Source organism: Schizophyllum commune, assembly GCF_000143185.2.
Source record: "Schizophyllum commune H4-8 unplaced genomic scaffold SCHCOscaffold_1, whole genome shotgun sequence".
Lineage (NCBI taxonomy): Eukaryota > Fungi > Basidiomycota > Agaricomycetes > Agaricales > Schizophyllaceae > Schizophyllum > Schizophyllum commune.
In genome coordinates this window covers 3,223,635-3,238,973 of record NW_026089538.1, presented here as the reverse complement: position 1 = coordinate 3,238,973, position 15,339 = coordinate 3,223,635, and the positions used below count along the sequence as shown (strand labels likewise).

The following is a 15,339-nucleotide window of genomic DNA, read 5'->3' as shown; positions in this document are numbered from 1 at the left end:
CACGGACTTGGTGTTTGTGTCCGCAACGCAGATCATCGTGGGACGGAAAGAGCGGTGGGGCGTGGGAGACTGGGCAGTTCGTTTTGATGCCACGTCCGGTCACGGCTGTTTGCAACTTCTTGTTTGCCATGTCGCTATGCTTGAGATATGGTTGCTTTAGTCGCTTCTGACAACTTCGGCGCACAATCGAACTGAAAATTACGGTGTCTACGATGCTTTCAACTGCAGAGAATCCGGGCTGAAGGATCCTAGCGCCTTCAAGAACGCTGTCCATCATCGCCCGGCTGCCTGAAACCTCGATGCGACAACCTTCCAAGTTCGGCAGTTCTTCAAGCGACTGAACCACCTGTATCACACTTGCGGCCAACCTTGACTCTCTGCGGTGATCACCATGATCCCGCGGCCTCAATGACATGCTGCGCGGTCTGTCGTGCGCTCTCACAGACCGGCGCCTCTCCGAATAGGTCAAGGGTCGCCTCAGCCCCCCATATATAAGGCCAGTCAAGAAATCCCCATCCTCATCAGCCAGTCTCACCTTCACTCGCTCCTTTCACTCTTCAGCGCCCTCGTTCGACGACCACTCTCTCGACCACCCCGGTTACCCATCAGCCATAATGCAGTTCTCCGTCGCCTCCCTCTTCGCCACCGTCGCTCTCCTCTTCGGTGCCACCCAGGTTGCCGCCATCGCTGCTGACCCTTGTATGTTCTCAGTTTCCTTCTTCCTCTCTACCATCTTCGGCGTCGATGGCATTGTGCTCACCACTTACCCAGACATGGCCTGCGGCTGCCCCAACAACTGCGACTACAACGTCGGCGACTCGTGCAAGTGGAAGGAGTCCGTCGCCTTCGACGAAGTCGTTGTCTCTGGACGTGAGTATCCTATATTCCAGACACTCGATCAAGTCCTGTAGCTCACGGCGTTCCACAGACTGCATCCTCGACGGCTACGGCCGCAAGATCTGCTCCAAGTAGGCGATGGGAACAGGGTGTTGGGAAGTGGAAGTAAACGATGAATGCCCGTCCAGTATTTAATCCTATTTATTACTGGATGCACTTCGTGATTTTTTGGAACTTGTGCGCGAGAAGCTCTTGGAATGTCAGTCTCCGATGGAATTCGAAAGAAGGGCCATCGAAAGAAGGGCCAGATGAACGAGCGTTCGAAGTCGAAGGTGTTGCAGTCTCTCACCAACGCTCTGGCGCTTTCTTAGCTTGACGTTTCCAATTTATTCCATACACCATGGATTTTTTCCCTGACACATAGGCTCAAGTCATATCACTGATATCACTCGCGCATACGGCGTGGTAAATATTTTGCGCCTCTACGGCGAGGGAATGTATGTACGAATAGCAATATGTGCGTCTATAACTTAGATGTAGTCCGACCAACTCGGCGAGCGTGTCTCCCGACACTCCAGCTAAGACTGACCCCCGAGAGGCTCTAGCCATACCTAACGAGCTGTCAACCTAGCTATAACACTCGCGCTACGACAGCTCATGATGTCTCCCGAACGAGGGCAACGACGACGGTGACGCTGAAGACAGGTCAGTCGAAAGCGAAAACGCCAATGGAGGAGGCACGTACTCATCAATCTTCCCTCCGGGTAAATTCTGCCCATACCGCGCGGCCTCCTCTGCGAAGAGATGTCAGTAATGCAATCGCTCGGGACTCTTCGCTGGCAAGGAAAGCGAAAGAAAGAAAAAGGAAAAGGGAAGATGGCACTCACTCTGGAAAGGCGTCACCCGCCCCGAGTACATCGTCTGATGCGCCCGGTCCACGAGTCGATCCGCCATGAACTGGGGCATCAGCTCGTCCGGCAGGTCGTGCTTCTGGCTCAGCGAGAGGATGCTGGTCATTTCGCGGAGGAAGATGTTGTCGCCGAAGCCGTCCGTCTAGATAGTGCAGAACATTGCTCAGCATTAGCATATAGAGGCAGGCGGAGTACGCACGTAAAGCACGACGAGGTCGCCATCGCGCAGCTTCATGGAGTGGGTGGCAGCGTGTCGCGGGCTGTCGACGCAGACGCCAGAGAAATGTCGGTCGCCAACTGGCACCTTCGTAAGTTGCCTGCGCATGCGATGTCAGTGACAGAATTGCTAGGACGGGAGAGGCGGCGTACAAAGGGCAGTTGAAGTAGTGCGTTTGTGGCTCTTGGTGATAGATCACGTTCTTCGAGCGCACTACCGCGTACCCGCTGTCGCCGAGACTTTATAAAGGTCAGTTGAGGCATATTCCGGTACAGCAGTAGGGACGCACTTCGCTGATCGCAAAAGTCCCGAGGCAGCATTGAGCGTAATGAGGCAGGCAGTACTTGCGCCACCAAGGACGCCTCGCTCACGCAAGACGCCCCCATACGCAAGGTCCATGCACTCATATGGGGTGAGCTCCCATCCCTCGACCTCTTCTCGCTCTAACGTGAGGTTTAAGGATGACGGTCCGGTAAAACACGCCAGGCGTACCCTCATAGTCCAATGTGGGGTCAATCTCGGGCTCGCCCGCCCATGCTGCTCGCGAATATCGCGCGGTGTGGTACATCATGGCCTGCGCGAACAGCGCGGGGTCAACGCCGCTGTCTGCCCAGCCGCCGACGCCGTCTGTCGATCATGAGCATCGTGTGCGGGTTGATGGGAAGTATGCCGACGCACCCGCTACTCCGAGAGCCACTCCCTCAGAGGGACCGTCAGGCTAGTTCGTATTCGTGCAATTACTGAGATAGCGTACCTACCGAGTCGCATTTCATCTGCAGGACATCAGTCAAAGAGGTCGGGTAGCAAAAAAATAGAGCACGCACCGCCTGCACACAGAAGAAGTCCTCGCCAGCGTCCCGCGTTGTTCGCACAAATCGTGGCCATTTGAGGGTCTCGTCGCGCCATTTCCCTGCGATACAACTTCAGACGCGACTTGGCGGTAGTCAAGTACGCCGACGCACCTATCGGGCTATCTGGAGCAAATGGGACTGTTTGTGGTGGGGGACGCTTATGCGAGGGATCGCTAGGCTTTGCATTCCATGCAGCGCCTACACATTCGCGTCGGTCAGCGAAGTTCGACAAGTTGTGGTGAGCAGTACGCACCGATGTGGAATACATAAGGATGTTCAGAAGCGACTGTGCTATAGCGCGCTACTCTTTTGATAGAGGCAACTCGGCATCGGGAGAGGGAGGTCAGGAACATTGAGCAATGCAGGTCGTGGTCGAGACGAAGATAGTGATCCCCCACGGCGCTTAGACCATCGTCACTTGCGGAGGCGGCTCGCCGGGGAATCGGCATTTGCCGCGTGATGTGACATGTTGAACTTCTAGATGACTTTGCCATTTGAGGCGCTGTAATTTTCTCTTTTCCCTCACAGTAGACAGCCCTGCGCTCTTCGGACGACTCAAGGTGTACAGCCTATGTAGAGCGAAGACAGATGTTTTTCTCGCAGGGTACACGCCTCGAGTCGAACCCTGAGTCACATGCAGCCTCGACTTATGCCGGCCGATCACGCGCGTCTCGCCATCCTCGGCGTCCATGTTGAGGGCGGCGCTTGGGCGCGCGGGACGCTCCTATCTCAGAACTCATCGCGCTTCTTTCCCTCTCAAACCCATCTACCGCCTCAGAATGGCGCACACCCTCGCCCAAGAGCGTTTTCTCGCCGACAAGACCGTCCCGCTCTGCGGCATGCAGATCGGCGACGCGTTCAAGCAGCTGAGGTGACCGGAACAGGCAAGTAGATCTTGGATCAACAACGCTGATCTGTGCGGTTCTCTAGTGACAAGGAAAAGAAGTATGCGCATTTTATGGCCGAGGCGGCTTGGGCTGGCGCTCGTATCATTCAAGGTCGGGTGTGGCCGGGTTGGCTTTGTGGGTGCAGCACTGATAGGAATATGTAGGGCAATGGACGCCACAGGCAGTGGACCTATATGACCTGCTTTTGTTGACTTTGAGCGACGCATCCGGGAACTTGGCTGGCTTCGACCAGCTTCGCCAAGCTGCTGGGGTCACAGCAGACGACTGGGAACAGGCAATTCAATACACCATCCAGGTTTACATCCTTCAATTTTATGCTCAAAGGGACAAGCCTCACATAACTTGCGGTATTTAGGTCATCAGCAACCTCGTCAACTATCGCTCCTTTGGCTTCACCAAGATCGTCCCGCGCGTCCCTGCGGACAAATTCGAGGCAATCATCTCGAAGTCCGCCAACTCATCCAAGGCTTTGCCGCTCTGGAATAAGCTGAAGGATCACATCTACGCTCTCTCGCCAGAGGAGTCCCTCTACATCGGCAAGCCGAAGGATGGCAACATCAGCAACTACTACCCGTCTGAACTCGCTATCACGGACGAGGAGGTTGCTGCCGTCCAGCAGGCCGCCGAGAAGAACGGCGTGGATGTTTTGAACACTCGGTGGGCCGCATTGGCAGGTCCGTCCAACAGTATGCTGACCCCTCCTTAGTATCCGCAAAGTCTCCCCCACCGAATTCGTGCTCCTCGTCGCGTCCGCGAAATCCGACCTCGCCAGCAACACTTACGACGCGACCGTGAACGACACGCCCGCAAAAGTCACCGTGCAGTACGGCGACTTCTCCAGCGCGCTGACGAAAGTCAACGCCGCGCTCGCGGAGGCGAAGAAGTACGCGGCGAACGCGACGCAGGAGCGGATGATCGACGGGTACATCAAGTCCTTCGAGACCGGGTCCATCCAGGCGCACAAAGACGCGTCTACGGAGTGGGTGAAGGACGTGGGACCGGTGGTGGAGACGTATATCGGGGTGCGTATGACATGGTGCGAGGCGCCATGAGCGTGACTGAAAGGTACCTGTTTCTGCAGTTCATCGAGACCTACGTCGACCCCTACGGCGCGCGCGCGGAGTGGGAGGGCTTCACTGCGATCGTGAACAAGCAGCTCAGCGCCAAGTTCGAGAAGCTCGTCAACTCGGCGCCCACGCTGATCCAGGATCTGCCGTGGGGCAAGGACTTCGAGGTCGACGTGTTTCGCAAGCCGGACTTCACCGCGCTCGAGGTCGTGTCCTTTGCGACCGGCGGCATTCCTGCAGGCATCAATGTGAGTTGGAGTGGTTGTGGATCCTGCATACGTGACTGACGCAAAATACAGATCCCGGTACGTGGTCGTCATAGGGGAAGAAGATGCGGCTTTGCTGAATGGCAGTAGAACTATTATGAAGTCCGGGAGAACACTGGCTTCAAGAACGTGTCACTCGCGGTGCGCTCTTCGCTCTCACTGACAGCAGGACTCTTATGCTCAACTCCACAGAACATCCTAGCTGCCAAGTCGCCGAGTGAGCATCGGAGTGTACAGTGACTCAAGACTTGTTGACTGACGTACGCCTCCGCAGATGAGGAAGTCACCTTCATTCACCCTGATGACCTCGAGCTGTACAATGCGTGGGACAGCAAAGCCTTCGAGGTGCAAGTCGCGAACCACGAGCTCCTTGGACACGGCTCTGGGAAGCTCTTCCAGGAGGAGGCGGACGGCAAGCTGAACTTTGATCCGGAAAAGGTGAGATGAGATCACTGTCGCGCTATCACTGGGCGCGGAGCCCTGCTTTCGGCGCTGTCGTTTGCACCATAGACTGGTATTGAACGACTGCAGTTGATATTGTTGTTGAACCCATCACCGCGTTGCCGCTACTGAATGCTGATACTCACCTCGACAGATCATCAACCCGCTGACGGGCAAGAAGATGTGAGTTGAGACGTTGTCCAGCTCATTGGCGGCGCCCGAGACTCTGAGTGCAGTGGCGCTCGTGATGGAGGATACAGCGGCGCTCAAGTTACTGATTATTGCGGCGCAGTGACTCCTGGTACAAGCCCGGTCAAACACCCGACTCAGTGCTCGGCGAGGTATCATCATCCATGGAAGAATGCCGCGCGGAGACGGTGGCGCTCTACCGTCAGTCCATCTGCTTGTTCATTGTATATCTGACTGATCGCCCTCCTTAGTCGTTGGCAACCGTGACATCCTGAAGATCTTCGATGTATGCAGCAACATGCTCCTTCCGTCATCCCGCCCTATTAACACACCCTCCTATCACCCAGATTACCTCCGACCAGGACATCGACGACATCCAGCACGCGACGTTCCTTCTCATGGCCCGCGCCGGCCTGCGCGGGCTCGAGTTCTTCGACCCGAAGGCCGGGAAGCACGGTCAAGCGCACATGCAGGCGCGCCTCGGCATTACGCAGCACCTCTTCAAGAACGGATTGGCGACGCTGGAGGAAGTGCGCGGGTCGGATGGGGCGTTGGAGAATGTGTATGTGCGTGTGGATAGGGAGAAGGTGTTGAAGGAGGGCAAGCGCGTGGCGGGAGAGTTGCTGGTGCAACTCCAAGTTCGCAAGAGGTACGTACGGATTGATCTCAAGCCGAAGGGATTTACTGACGGATGGATCAGCACTGCGGACGGCGCCGGCGCTCGCAAGTTCTACGCTGAGCTCACGAAACCGAGCGATGCTTGGGCAGGCGAGATCCGTGACTTGGTCTTGAAGAAGAAGCAGGTATGGCCCATATTCACAAATCGAACAAAGTAGAGCTTGCTAATCATGTTATGCAGCCGCGGAAGATCTTCGTCCAACCGAATACCTTCGTCGTGAATGACAAGGTTGAGTTGAAGGAATACCCTCTGACGCCGGCGGGTGTTATTGAGAGCTTCCTCGAGCGCAAACTGTAGCTTTTACCTCCAAAAAAGCACTATATACCGCTGGCTACACTTCTTGGCTCCCTATTTTGCACGGTTCGTTCATCTGCCACACCGAAACCAGCTCTTGCTGCCTGTTGTGGGCGTCAGTGATGGCGAGAAACGTGATAATTTGCTTCCGATCGGGGTTTGCCGTACACCAGGTGATGGCATCATTGCCTTTGTTCTTCTTGCCTCTGCACCGTTTCCACCTTTTGCAGGGCTTGCGCGACTCGGACTCACTCATGCAGTGTCATCGTCATGCGCCTCAGCATGGCGCGACCTTGGCAGAATCTCGATGATATGCAGTCATGCCGGAGCCCGGCAGTCGGCCACGAAAGAGCGGCTGATGGCCTCAAACGGAGAGCCAATGGCATCCAACGGCTGCGACACGCAGAAGGCATGTGAAGAGCTCGAATTTATCTCACTGAACTCTTGAGCACAGCTCTACCAGGTAGGCTTCCATTCACAACTCAGTTCGCCGCGATTCTGACTCACAACCCAGTTCCAGCGCATCGCACGGTGAGGGGGTTATCCTCAAAGAAGCACACGACAGCCAATGCCGGTGCCACAGCACCCCCTCTTACCTCCGCCGGAGGCACTGCCTCGTGTACACTCTTCGTCAGGCTTCCGTTAGCATGGGATTGCCGCCCATTCGAGACCGCATACGAGCATGTACCCGTCCGCGAAAGTAGACGGCGTATTCGCGCAACGCACGAGGAATGATGCGTACGAATTTACCGAGAATGCAGTCTGATACTGCTGGAGTCAAAACAGCATGGTTGCACATCACTTTCACTCGAACTTGAGATGCCGAGCAGTATCCGAGGCGAACGGACGAAGCGGCGCCCAATAGATCATCACCACCGGAAAGGGTGACACGCCAACTCTCCGGATGAGGATGGGGCGTGCCACGCTAGGAGGTCAGTCATTCATCTGACGGGCGTTTCCCTAGCTGATGTGGCGGTGCACTCATTCACCAGAGTACAACACGAAGACTGCGTATCTTCCCAGCATCAGGGTGAACCCCTGGAATCGCTCAAGACATCTCTGGCCATCTCCGCCGCATGGCACCCGTTGGATGCCTCGCGCACGCTTTCTCGGGTGGTCCCTTCTGAGTTCCCGCCGGTAGAACCACGGTCTGGCGTGCGCATGAGCCGGGCCTGAGAACGCCATTGTTCTCCGTGTACGAGTGGGCGTCGCGCATACCCTATTTCGGAGCCGTCGTCAACCAACTACGGTGGTCGAGTCATCCAAATACAGACGGAGAAGAATAGAGAAGTACAGTTCTGTCGAGGAGCCAGTCGCTCTCCGCGAGGTGCCGTAGAATTTCCCCAACGCACCAACATCGCTCACACGCCTAACAGGTCGAACAATGGCGGCCTGAACAGCCTCCTGCGCGTGGCCGCTTCGAATGGGGAGCGGTGCCGCCCACATACAGCAACATGAACAAACCGAGCCCCCTTCGGCGGGCGCCTAAGAAGTATAGAACTGCCACGAGGCGGAGAATGTTGGGTGCAACTTCTCCATAACGGGCATGTCATAATGCGGTACGCCCACAAACGACATGACACGCTGGCCCAAAGGAAGCGCGTCCCTGTCGCGGACGTCCTTGCGGAAATATGGGGGTGATCATCGTGACGATAGCCGCCGCAAGGGCGCGGCAGGGGGGTCCCGGTATAGCGTGAGGCAACGTCCGTATAAAAGGACAGGGACCTAAGTAGATCAAGCTCTCGCTTTCGACCTTCACCCACTACCACCTTTAGCGTCCTAGCGTGGCGCAATAGCCGCGTATGTTCTCCGTGTCTGTCGCTCTGACGCTCACTCATGATCGTGTCAGCCGCCCTAGGCTGCGCCAACTAGGCGCCAACGCGCCCTTTCACGCCACACACGACCCGTCACGTCCCGCCCCTCTTCTTACTTCACCACTATGCCTTCAACCATTATTTCACCCAACACGAAATCGTCGGCCTCCACACACCGCCGCGCGGTGGATCGCGCTCCCACCGAGATACTATCCATGATCTTCAATGCTGCCCTCCTTCCGGACGCAATTGCGCTATGGGACCGTCGCCTTGAAGCGATGTGGGTCGCATTGGCGGTCAGTCAAGTCTGTCGCAGGTGGCGCCAGATCGCCTGCTCAGCACCGCAGCTGTGGAGGAACATCACGATCGGTCTCCCGTTCACCACCGGCAAGCGCGCTCTCGTCGCTCTTAGCCTCGCACGCTCGGGATCCGTCCCCTTGGATATCAATCTCGACGTTCGAAACCCGGACTACGACGGCGACAACGACGTCCCGCCCGGCGAGCCGCAGGCGATGCTCGACTGCCTTGAGCTCATCGTCCCGCACGCGCAGCGCTGGGGCAACCTGGACGTCATATGCGACACGCTGTCCGTTATGCGCGCGTTCCTAGAGAGGACGAAAGATATTCGTCCTCGACAGCTAGCACGCATAGCGCTCATGCGACCGAACCCCCTCTTCGCCGCGCTCGGCATGGACCCAGAGCCGGATGAGCTCGACTCCCTTCCGCTCTTCTCGGGTCCGCTCCCCGCCCTCAAGGAAGTTGTCCTTCACGGCGCGCACGTTGACTGGGCATCTCCCGCCCTCCAAGGTCTCGCGCACCTCGACCTCCGGTTCCAAACCGAGTTCGTGATGCCATCGTGGGAGCGCTTCGTCGACGTTGCACGCGCATCACCGCACCTCCAGTCGCTTGCGCTCGTTGGGTGTGGGCCGGACCTGGATGAGATCCATACATGTCGTGCGGCGCCGACCATGGACACGCTGGTCTTTCCCTCGCTCACAGCCTTCTCCCTCGGGTACCTCGACGCCGAAAGTGCGAGAAAGCTGCTCAGCCTCATCTCCATGCCCCAGCTGCAGCACCTGACAATCGAGGATGCGGACTACTTACACGGCCCGGGAGACGCGCGGGGCGATTCCACGCCTCTCATCGCTTCCCTCGCCCAGCGTTCGCCAAGGGCCACGTCCCGGCCACCGGGCGCAGCCCTCAACCTCGCGCGAATCACGGTCCTCGAGCTCGTGACCGTGCGTGCCAGTGAAGCGGCCTTTGCGCGGTTGTTTTCCGGCCTGTTGGCGCTCGAGGAGCTGCGGCTCGTCAAAATGCAGCCAGACATATTTTCGGCTCTGGCGCCTACTGAGCTCCCTACGCGGAGCAAGGCGATTCGCCCGTGCCCAAAGCTGCGTCGCATTGAATGTCGACACATGGATGCTTCTTCACTCATCCCCGTTCTGCACAAGCGCCGTGTCGCAGCTGCAGAGGGCACGCCAGTGCCAAACTTCGTCCAGGCACTTACGTTGCGGGACTGCCTCTCACTGGCAGCTGAGGAGCTCCACGTCTTTCGATCTCTCGGGATACGGGTTATCATCGAGAGATATGAAGACGATCTGTCCGATATGAACTCGGAGGGCGACGACGACGATTCTTATGAAGATCTATGACCTCCATCCAGACGCTCATTATTGTAATTTCTATGTATCCTATGCCTTTCTTAGTTGTAGAAACGCGCTGTACTATGTGTAAAGGATGCTTTCGGGTTTTGGGGTACAGAAAGCTGCATCGATAGACGCCTGCAAGCTCGGGTCTTTCAAGCAATGGGCGCCTAAAGTCGTCAAATCACATGACATGTTGAACTTCGAAACTCTGTTCGCTTCTGAGACGTCCTTCGCACTATGCAGTTGAATGACAAGCTCAGTTCTTTCATCCCTAGCGATGAGCGCCCGAAGCCCCCAGGTCGCCCCATAGAGCCTTGACTGAGCTTGAGGCAGATGTGGTGAGAAAATGAAGTCGAGAACTCTCCTCGTTCTCCGAGACGAGCGCAGAAGATGCTTGAGATGACGCTAATTGTCCATTGAGTACCCTAATATCCCTACTAATGAGTCAAATGATATATAGCGAATATAACTCAGGCCAGGATCCTCCCGAAGTATCTACCAACACCAGCGGCTTCGAGTACTATCGCCCCAATGGCACCGTCCGGACGAACAATAACGATGATCGGCTTCTGCGAGACCTCGTACGCCGAGTGCGCATGCCCGCCCAAGTCCTCCAGCACCTTGACGTCGGGCAATGCCAGGCTGCTTCCTTGAGAAGCAATCACAAATGTTTCCGCCACGCCTGCCGGGAGAGCATTCGTCGTCTCGACGACACTCTGCACCGCCTGCTCCTCGTCGGCGAAGATGAGTATCGTATGCCGCGCGCAGCTGAAGACGTCGAAGAGCTTCTGCACCTCGAGCAGCGCTGCACATCGCACCGGCGCCGACGGCGCGCGGTCGCCCGCCCTTAGCCCGCCCTCACCAGAACCATACGCGCTGGGTATGGCATCCTGCGCCGGACTCCGTTCGTCGAGAACTATTGAGCTGCCCCGATAGTTAACCCCGAACATGTACAGTTCGCTGTCGCGATTCCACGCGTCCTGCGCATAGCCGACATACTGCTTCGCGCCGTTGCCGAAGGACTGGAAGGTCTTGTTGAGCAGTTCCGTCGTCTTCTGAAGCATAGCGGCAATGACGGGAAGGCGCTCGGCGGAGTAAGTGTCGAGGAGGGAAGGTGGAGCGAGATTCTTGTGGACGAGGGCGAGCTTCCAGGCGAGGTTGAAGCCGTCCTGAACGCTGGAGTTCATGCCCTGGCCACCGGTGGGGCTGTGCGTGTGGGCTGCATCTGTACGCACAACTTGTGAGCGAAGGCATATGGCATTGTTGGGATGGACTTTACCTCCAGCAACGAAGACCCTGCCTTCCCCGAACTTGTCTACCATCCGAATGTTCGGTCTCCACCATGACGCGCACTTCAATTCCCCGAATTCGATATCAGTGCGGCCTGTCGACCTATAGAAGTGCTCGATAAAGCCTTCGCGGGTGTCAAGAGGTTTGTCGGATGCCGTGCTGTTGCCCGCCATGAGAATGAAGAGGCCGGGTACTTCCGTGCCTCGCAGGACAAACCTAGTATGTTGCGGATTGAGAGTGAGCCATTGACGATGCAAAGAGGCGAAACTCACATCCCACCTCCCTCGCAGAGGGGCTTCGAGTCCGGCAGAGTCCCGGCTCCCTTTCCAGTCGCATTGAAGACGTGGAAGTAATCCTGCAATGTGATGCATCTATCAGCAACCAACAAACCCTTTGAAGACATCAAAGACTCACATCACTCAACCCTTTCTTCACCTCAATATCACCCACAACCATAGCCTGCTCCTCGCGCGTCTCCCCGAGGAAGGACAGCCCCAAGCCCTTGCGCACAGCGCTGTGCCCCCCATCCGCACCAACCATGAACTCGAAGCCAGTGCATTCGTTGCTGCCATCGGGTTTGGCCAGTTCGACGTGAACAAGGTTGGCGTCTTGCGTGAAAGAGCGCAGTTCCGTTCCGCGCTCGACTTTGCAACCTAGGGCTTCAAGATGGCGAGAGAGGAGGGCCTCGAAGCGGTCCTGACCCATGCCGCGGACCATAGGCTTCATGAACCTGATTAGGACAACTTTCAGACTTGGTAAGAAAAAGGCTTACCCATGGCCTATCTGGCGTTGCTGGCATCTCTGGCGCCAGAGGAACCTCCTTTGCTACCTTTACGGCACCAGGCATCTCGTAGATGCGACGTCTCTTGCTGTGTACTGACATTGAGTTTCTGTACACGTCGTCGAGGACACCGAGAGTGTTCAGTACTTCTTGCGTTCGTGGCTGAAGTTTCCGGATTAGCTTCGAGGGTGATAAGACTAAAAAGAAGGGGCGACATGCCATTATACCGGTGCCCTTTTGGCCTACGCGAGGTTCCTTGAGTTTGTCAATGATGCGTACAGAGACACCATTCTTGAGCAACGCGAGCGCAAGAGTAAGTCCCGTTGGACCAGCACCAACCTATAGGATAGCCTTGAGCACATGCATGTGGTCAAGCAGCGAAGAATTAGACGTACAATGAGGACTGCTGGAGAAGGCATTCTAGAGTTGTGGCGTCGATGCTAGGTTGTCGAAAAGGAAAGTCTTTGATACCTCGCCCATAAAGCCCTCGCCCATCTTATACTGCAGAAAGCGCGAGCGGAAGTAATTTACTCTGTCCTAAATTCAGAACTGCCCATTCACGCCCGCGAGACGCAGATGACGGCGCGCCGGCGGCCCGCGGCAGGCGGCAGGGGCGACACAAGCTGCTCGACGTTCAAAGCGATGCAGTGAAAGTGTCGGGGCGGTGGCGGGCTATCTCGGTAAGTCGCACTCGTCGTTGAAGTGGGTTTGCAGGAGGCTGAAGTCGGCGAACGTCCGCCTCTCACGTGACTACGTGGCGGGTACGCGCCGCGCCACCGTCCCCATCTACGATCCATCCTGATCCTCGACGCAGAGAACGATCTTACCGCCGCCGAAGATATGAGGGTGCGGCTACTGCACGTCGACGAAAGAGGACGTCCACGCAGCTGACTGACATTGAGTCAACATTCAACGTCATGGGATACGAATGCACCCTGAGCACGACTCACCACCCTCGTTATCTCCTGCGCTCTCACCGACCTTTCCCCCCGACTCTTCCTCCCCACGAAAAGCCAATCCTCTAGATCCACCATGAGTTCGGACTCGTGTACCGGACGCTGCCTGTGCGGCGCCGTGCAGTACGTCGTCCACAGAGACATCAACGATAACATCCATGCCGCCCACTGTCACTGCAACATGTATGTCCTTCGCAACTCAGTACAACTCACCGATATCTCATGACTCTTCGGTCCCTCCTGCCCATCCTACTTTCCTTGCTGCGTGGATCACTTCCCCTCTCAGGTGTCGTCTCTGGACTGGTTCCATCTGCCTCACCGCCGTCTGCTTCCCCGCCTCCGCCGTCTTCTTCCTAGTCGACTCCACCGAAATACCCTACCACAATCCCCCGCCTGCCCTCAAGTCCTATACCTCCAGCCCCGGCGTCATCCGCCAATTCTGCGGCAGCTGCGGCTCGAGCATGTTCTACCACGACGAAAAAGAAGGCCGGGACGGCCCAAACGGAAAGGAGGGCTTGGACGAAAAGGAAGGCCTTGTTCATGTGTCTGCGGGGACCCTGAAGGAGCTCAAGGACGTGAAGATCAAGTCGCAGCTATTCTGTGAGAATCTGATACCGGGGATGGAGGTGGGGCCGACTGGGGAGGGAGTAGAGATGTTCAGGACGAGGGAGGGCAAGTGGGAGGCGGGGGAGGAGAGTAGGAAGAAAGGGTAGAAAGGGTAGTGTAGGCTGGCTTATCCTGTCGATCAGTCTCGTATCCTTGCCTCTGGAAACGATGTTTAGCGTGTTGCAGTCAACGTGTCAAGTCAAGCACGCACCATTTACCCACGTAAACTATACATTCCACACAGGGACGCTGCATCGATGGGATGGGTATCGATGGTAGGGAGAGGTTCAAGTTCGGGCATCAGAAAGAGCAGAAACGACAGCGGGGTTTCACAATAGTCGATTGCGATAGATAGAAAGTAGGTAAGTAGGAATATGCAGATCGACGATATACACTTCGAAGATGGTATCGTCCGCTCACCACGTCCTTCCCATGGGCTCTCCTCTCGAGATAATGACTGGGTCGGCTCAGAATTGGTGGTTTAGGTCGTCGTCCGTCGTCCTCGACCGGCCGACAGGGCTCGGGGACCGGTCGCGTCCAGCGCCAGCATAGGGAGTGCGCTCGCCATACAGCCCGCCCTCCGGATCCTCCGGGAACTCGGTCGTCGTGCCAGTCTGCGACGAAGCGATACTCGCCCCCGTCGACCGCTTGCTCTTCTTCGACTTCTTCCGCCTGCTGTGCTGCTCCTCCGCCGTCGAGTACGCGTCCTCCGTGCGCGCCCAGCGGTCCTTCTTGTCCTTGCCCTTCTTCTTCCCGCGCTTCGGCGCATCCGCGACCGCGTCGTCGAAGTTAGCGGGGTACTTCCAGCGGCCGCTGCTCGCGGTCGAGGCGTTGTTGGCGTTGTAGTACTGCTCGTCTTCGGGGCTCCAGAGCTCGCCGGTGTTGGTGCGGCGCGGGCGGTCGGAGGGGTCGGAGGCGAGGGAGGGGGTGGAGCGTTGGCCCTCCTCGTACGGCTGGCCCTCGAGGGCGGAGGTGGGGTTGCGGTCCTTGTAGCGGTTCGCCCACTGGGACCGGCGCTCATGGCGACGGATGGTGCTGGTGTCGATAAGGCCGTACCGCTGCGCCCACTTGGGCGTGCGTGCGTGCGTCTTATTGTTGCGGATGTTCTGGGGAGGATATGGGGGTAAGCTACAATGCGCAGCGATATTCGCGCAGCATGCACACCTGGATGTAGAAGTTGTGCCCGTGGCCTGTCGCAGATCAGCGCTAGCTCTAAGCTACGACGCGAAGTACACACCCGGAATGTAGCCACAGATCGTCAACAGGAGATTGAGCCAAAAGTCCTTGCCGATGCCAAAGCGCGCGGCGACCGCTGCGGAGGGGGTGAGCGTCAGCGTCGGCATCGGCGGCGGGAATGGCCGGGGGAGAGGCAGCTCACCAAGAGGAGGGAAAAGAGTGCCCATGATGAAAAGAAGGACTGCATAGCCGTGGTGGCGCCGCGGCGTCAGGTCAACCTTCGTCGGAATATACGTGCTCATCGTTCGCGACACCGACGGACATGAACGCGAAGATGCAAGTGCTATATCGGTGGCTGTGCGCTGTGGGCGGCAGTGGATTCAGATGCCGTGGGAAAGAGAACAATGCTC

General features: G+C 57.2%; 7 protein-coding genes across 7 annotated transcripts; 4 read left to right on the top strand and 3 right to left on the bottom strand.

The window, feature by feature from the left end:
- The first annotated feature begins 129 nt into the window (after positions 1-129).
- SCHCODRAFT_02607746 (uncharacterized protein) lies at positions 130-1,018 on the top strand. Its single transcript, XM_003034880.3, has 4 exons — positions 130-203; positions 253-699; positions 772-870; positions 929-1,018. The coding sequence occupies exons 2-4, from the start codon at positions 615-617 to the stop codon at positions 970-972; spliced, it is 228 nt and encodes a 75-aa protein (XP_003034926.1). The 5' UTR covers positions 130-203; positions 253-614; the 3' UTR covers positions 973-1,018.
- Positions 1,019-1,241: 223 nt separating this feature from the next.
- SCHCODRAFT_02607741 (protein serine/threonine phosphatase 2C) lies at positions 1,242-3,211 on the bottom strand. Its single transcript, XM_050344274.1, has 12 exons — positions 3,070-3,211; positions 2,928-3,014; positions 2,790-2,875; positions 2,720-2,738; positions 2,644-2,667; positions 2,458-2,592; positions 2,255-2,408; positions 2,118-2,204; positions 1,948-2,065; positions 1,725-1,890; positions 1,583-1,631; positions 1,242-1,532 (listed from the first exon to the last, which is right to left on the bottom strand). The coding sequence occupies exons 1-12, from the start codon at positions 3,167-3,169 to the stop codon at positions 1,493-1,495; spliced, it is 1,065 nt and encodes a 354-aa protein (XP_050203060.1). The 5' UTR covers positions 3,170-3,211; the 3' UTR covers positions 1,242-1,492.
- A 317-nt stretch (positions 3,212-3,528) lies between these two features.
- SCHCODRAFT_02607736 (dipeptidyl-peptidase III) lies at positions 3,529-6,788 on the top strand. Its single transcript, XM_050344273.1, has 16 exons — positions 3,529-3,687; positions 3,747-3,814; positions 3,868-4,019; positions 4,080-4,381; positions 4,431-4,746; positions 4,806-5,039; positions 5,091-5,096; positions 5,148-5,198; positions 5,250-5,274; positions 5,332-5,495; positions 5,653-5,681; positions 5,791-5,888; positions 5,939-5,973; positions 6,035-6,336; positions 6,388-6,490; positions 6,547-6,788. Exons 1-16 carry the CDS (start codon positions 3,596-3,598, stop codon positions 6,661-6,663), a joined length of 2,094 nt encoding a protein of 697 aa, XP_050203059.1. The 5' UTR covers positions 3,529-3,595; the 3' UTR covers positions 6,664-6,788.
- A 1,864-nt stretch (positions 6,789-8,652) lies between these two features.
- Positions 8,653-10,232, top strand: SCHCODRAFT_02607735 (uncharacterized protein). The gene has a single exon (XM_003034882.3). It carries the CDS (start codon positions 8,753-8,755, stop codon positions 10,124-10,126), a length of 1,374 nt encoding a protein of 457 aa, XP_003034928.2. The 5' UTR covers positions 8,653-8,752; the 3' UTR covers positions 10,127-10,232.
- Positions 10,233-10,590: 358 nt separating this feature from the next.
- Positions 10,591-12,610, bottom strand: SCHCODRAFT_01168026 (uncharacterized protein; the record flags this gene model as incomplete). The annotated part of the gene is made up of 6 exons (XM_003035716.2): positions 10,591-11,345; positions 11,400-11,603; positions 11,683-11,781; positions 11,830-12,130; positions 12,183-12,530; positions 12,587-12,610. The coding sequence occupies 6 exons, from the start codon at positions 12,608-12,610 to the stop codon at positions 10,591-10,593; spliced, it is 1,731 nt and encodes a 576-aa protein (XP_003035762.2).
- Positions 12,611-13,148: 538 nt separating this feature from the next.
- Positions 13,149-13,980, top strand: SCHCODRAFT_02607727 (uncharacterized protein). The gene is made up of 2 exons (XM_050344272.1): positions 13,149-13,330; positions 13,434-13,980. Exons 1-2 carry the CDS (start codon positions 13,224-13,226, stop codon positions 13,858-13,860), a joined length of 534 nt encoding a protein of 177 aa, XP_050203058.1. The 5' UTR covers positions 13,149-13,223; the 3' UTR covers positions 13,861-13,980.
- On the bottom strand, positions 13,934-15,270 carry SCHCODRAFT_02607725 (uncharacterized protein). The gene is made up of 4 exons (XM_003035717.2): positions 15,132-15,270; positions 14,991-15,065; positions 14,918-14,943; positions 13,934-14,859 (listed from the first exon to the last, which is right to left on the bottom strand). The coding sequence occupies exons 1-4, from the start codon at positions 15,154-15,156 to the stop codon at positions 14,221-14,223; spliced, it is 765 nt and encodes a 254-aa protein (XP_003035763.2). The 5' UTR covers positions 15,157-15,270; the 3' UTR covers positions 13,934-14,220.
- Positions 15,271-15,339: the final 69 nt, after the last annotated feature.

Excerpts from the sequence above, each read along its gene's own strand:
- SCHCODRAFT_02607727 (XM_050344272.1), top strand. The coding sequence starts at position 13,224 with ATGAGTTCGGACTCGTGTACCGGACGCTGCCTGTGCGGCGCCGTGCAG. Across the intron at positions 13,331-13,433 it reads GCCCACTGTCACTGCAACAT|GTGTCGTCTCTGGACTGGTT; the intron begins GTATGTCCTTCG and ends TTCCCCTCTCAG.
- SCHCODRAFT_02607746 (XM_003034880.3), top strand. The coding sequence starts at position 615 with ATGCAGTTCTCCGTCGCCTCCCTCTTCGCCACCGTCGCTCTCCTCTTC. Across the intron at positions 700-771 it reads CGCCATCGCTGCTGACCCTT|ACATGGCCTGCGGCTGCCCC; the intron begins GTATGTTCTCAG and ends CCACTTACCCAG. Across the intron at positions 871-928 it reads CGAAGTCGTTGTCTCTGGAC|ACTGCATCCTCGACGGCTAC; the intron begins GTGAGTATCCTA and ends GGCGTTCCACAG.
- SCHCODRAFT_02607725 (XM_003035717.2), bottom strand. The coding sequence starts at position 15,156 with ATGGGCACTCTTTTCCCTCCTCTTG. Across the intron at positions 14,944-14,990 it reads GATCTGTGGCTACATTCCGG|GCCACGGGCACAACTTCTAC; the intron begins GTGTGTACTTCG and ends GATCTGCGACAG. Across the intron at positions 14,860-14,917 it reads GGCACAACTTCTACATCCAG|AACATCCGCAACAATAAGAC; the intron begins GTGTGCATGCTG and ends TATCCTCCCCAG.
- SCHCODRAFT_02607735 (XM_003034882.3), top strand. The coding sequence starts at position 8,753 with ATGTGGGTCGCATTGGCGGTCAGTCAAGTCTGTCGCAGGTGGCGCCAG.
- SCHCODRAFT_02607736 (XM_050344273.1), top strand. The coding sequence starts at position 3,596 with ATGGCGCACACCCTCGCCCAAGAGCGTTTTCTCGCCGACAAGACCGTC. Across the intron at positions 5,199-5,249 it reads TCAAGAACGTGTCACTCGCG|AACATCCTAGCTGCCAAGTC; the intron begins GTGCGCTCTTCG and ends TCAACTCCACAG. Across the intron at positions 5,974-6,034 it reads ACATCCTGAAGATCTTCGAT|ATTACCTCCGACCAGGACAT; the intron begins GTATGCAGCAAC and ends CCTATCACCCAG.
- SCHCODRAFT_02607741 (XM_050344274.1), bottom strand. The coding sequence starts at position 3,169 with ATGTTCCTGACCTCCCTCTCCCGATGCCGAGTTGCCTCTATCAAAAGA. Across the intron at positions 2,205-2,254 it reads GGACTTTTGCGATCAGCGAA|TCTCGGCGACAGCGGGTACG; the intron begins GTGCGTCCCTAC and ends ACCTTTATAAAG. Across the intron at positions 2,066-2,117 it reads CACTACTTCAACTGCCCTTT|GCAACTTACGAAGGTGCCAG; the intron begins GTACGCCGCCTC and ends TCGCATGCGCAG.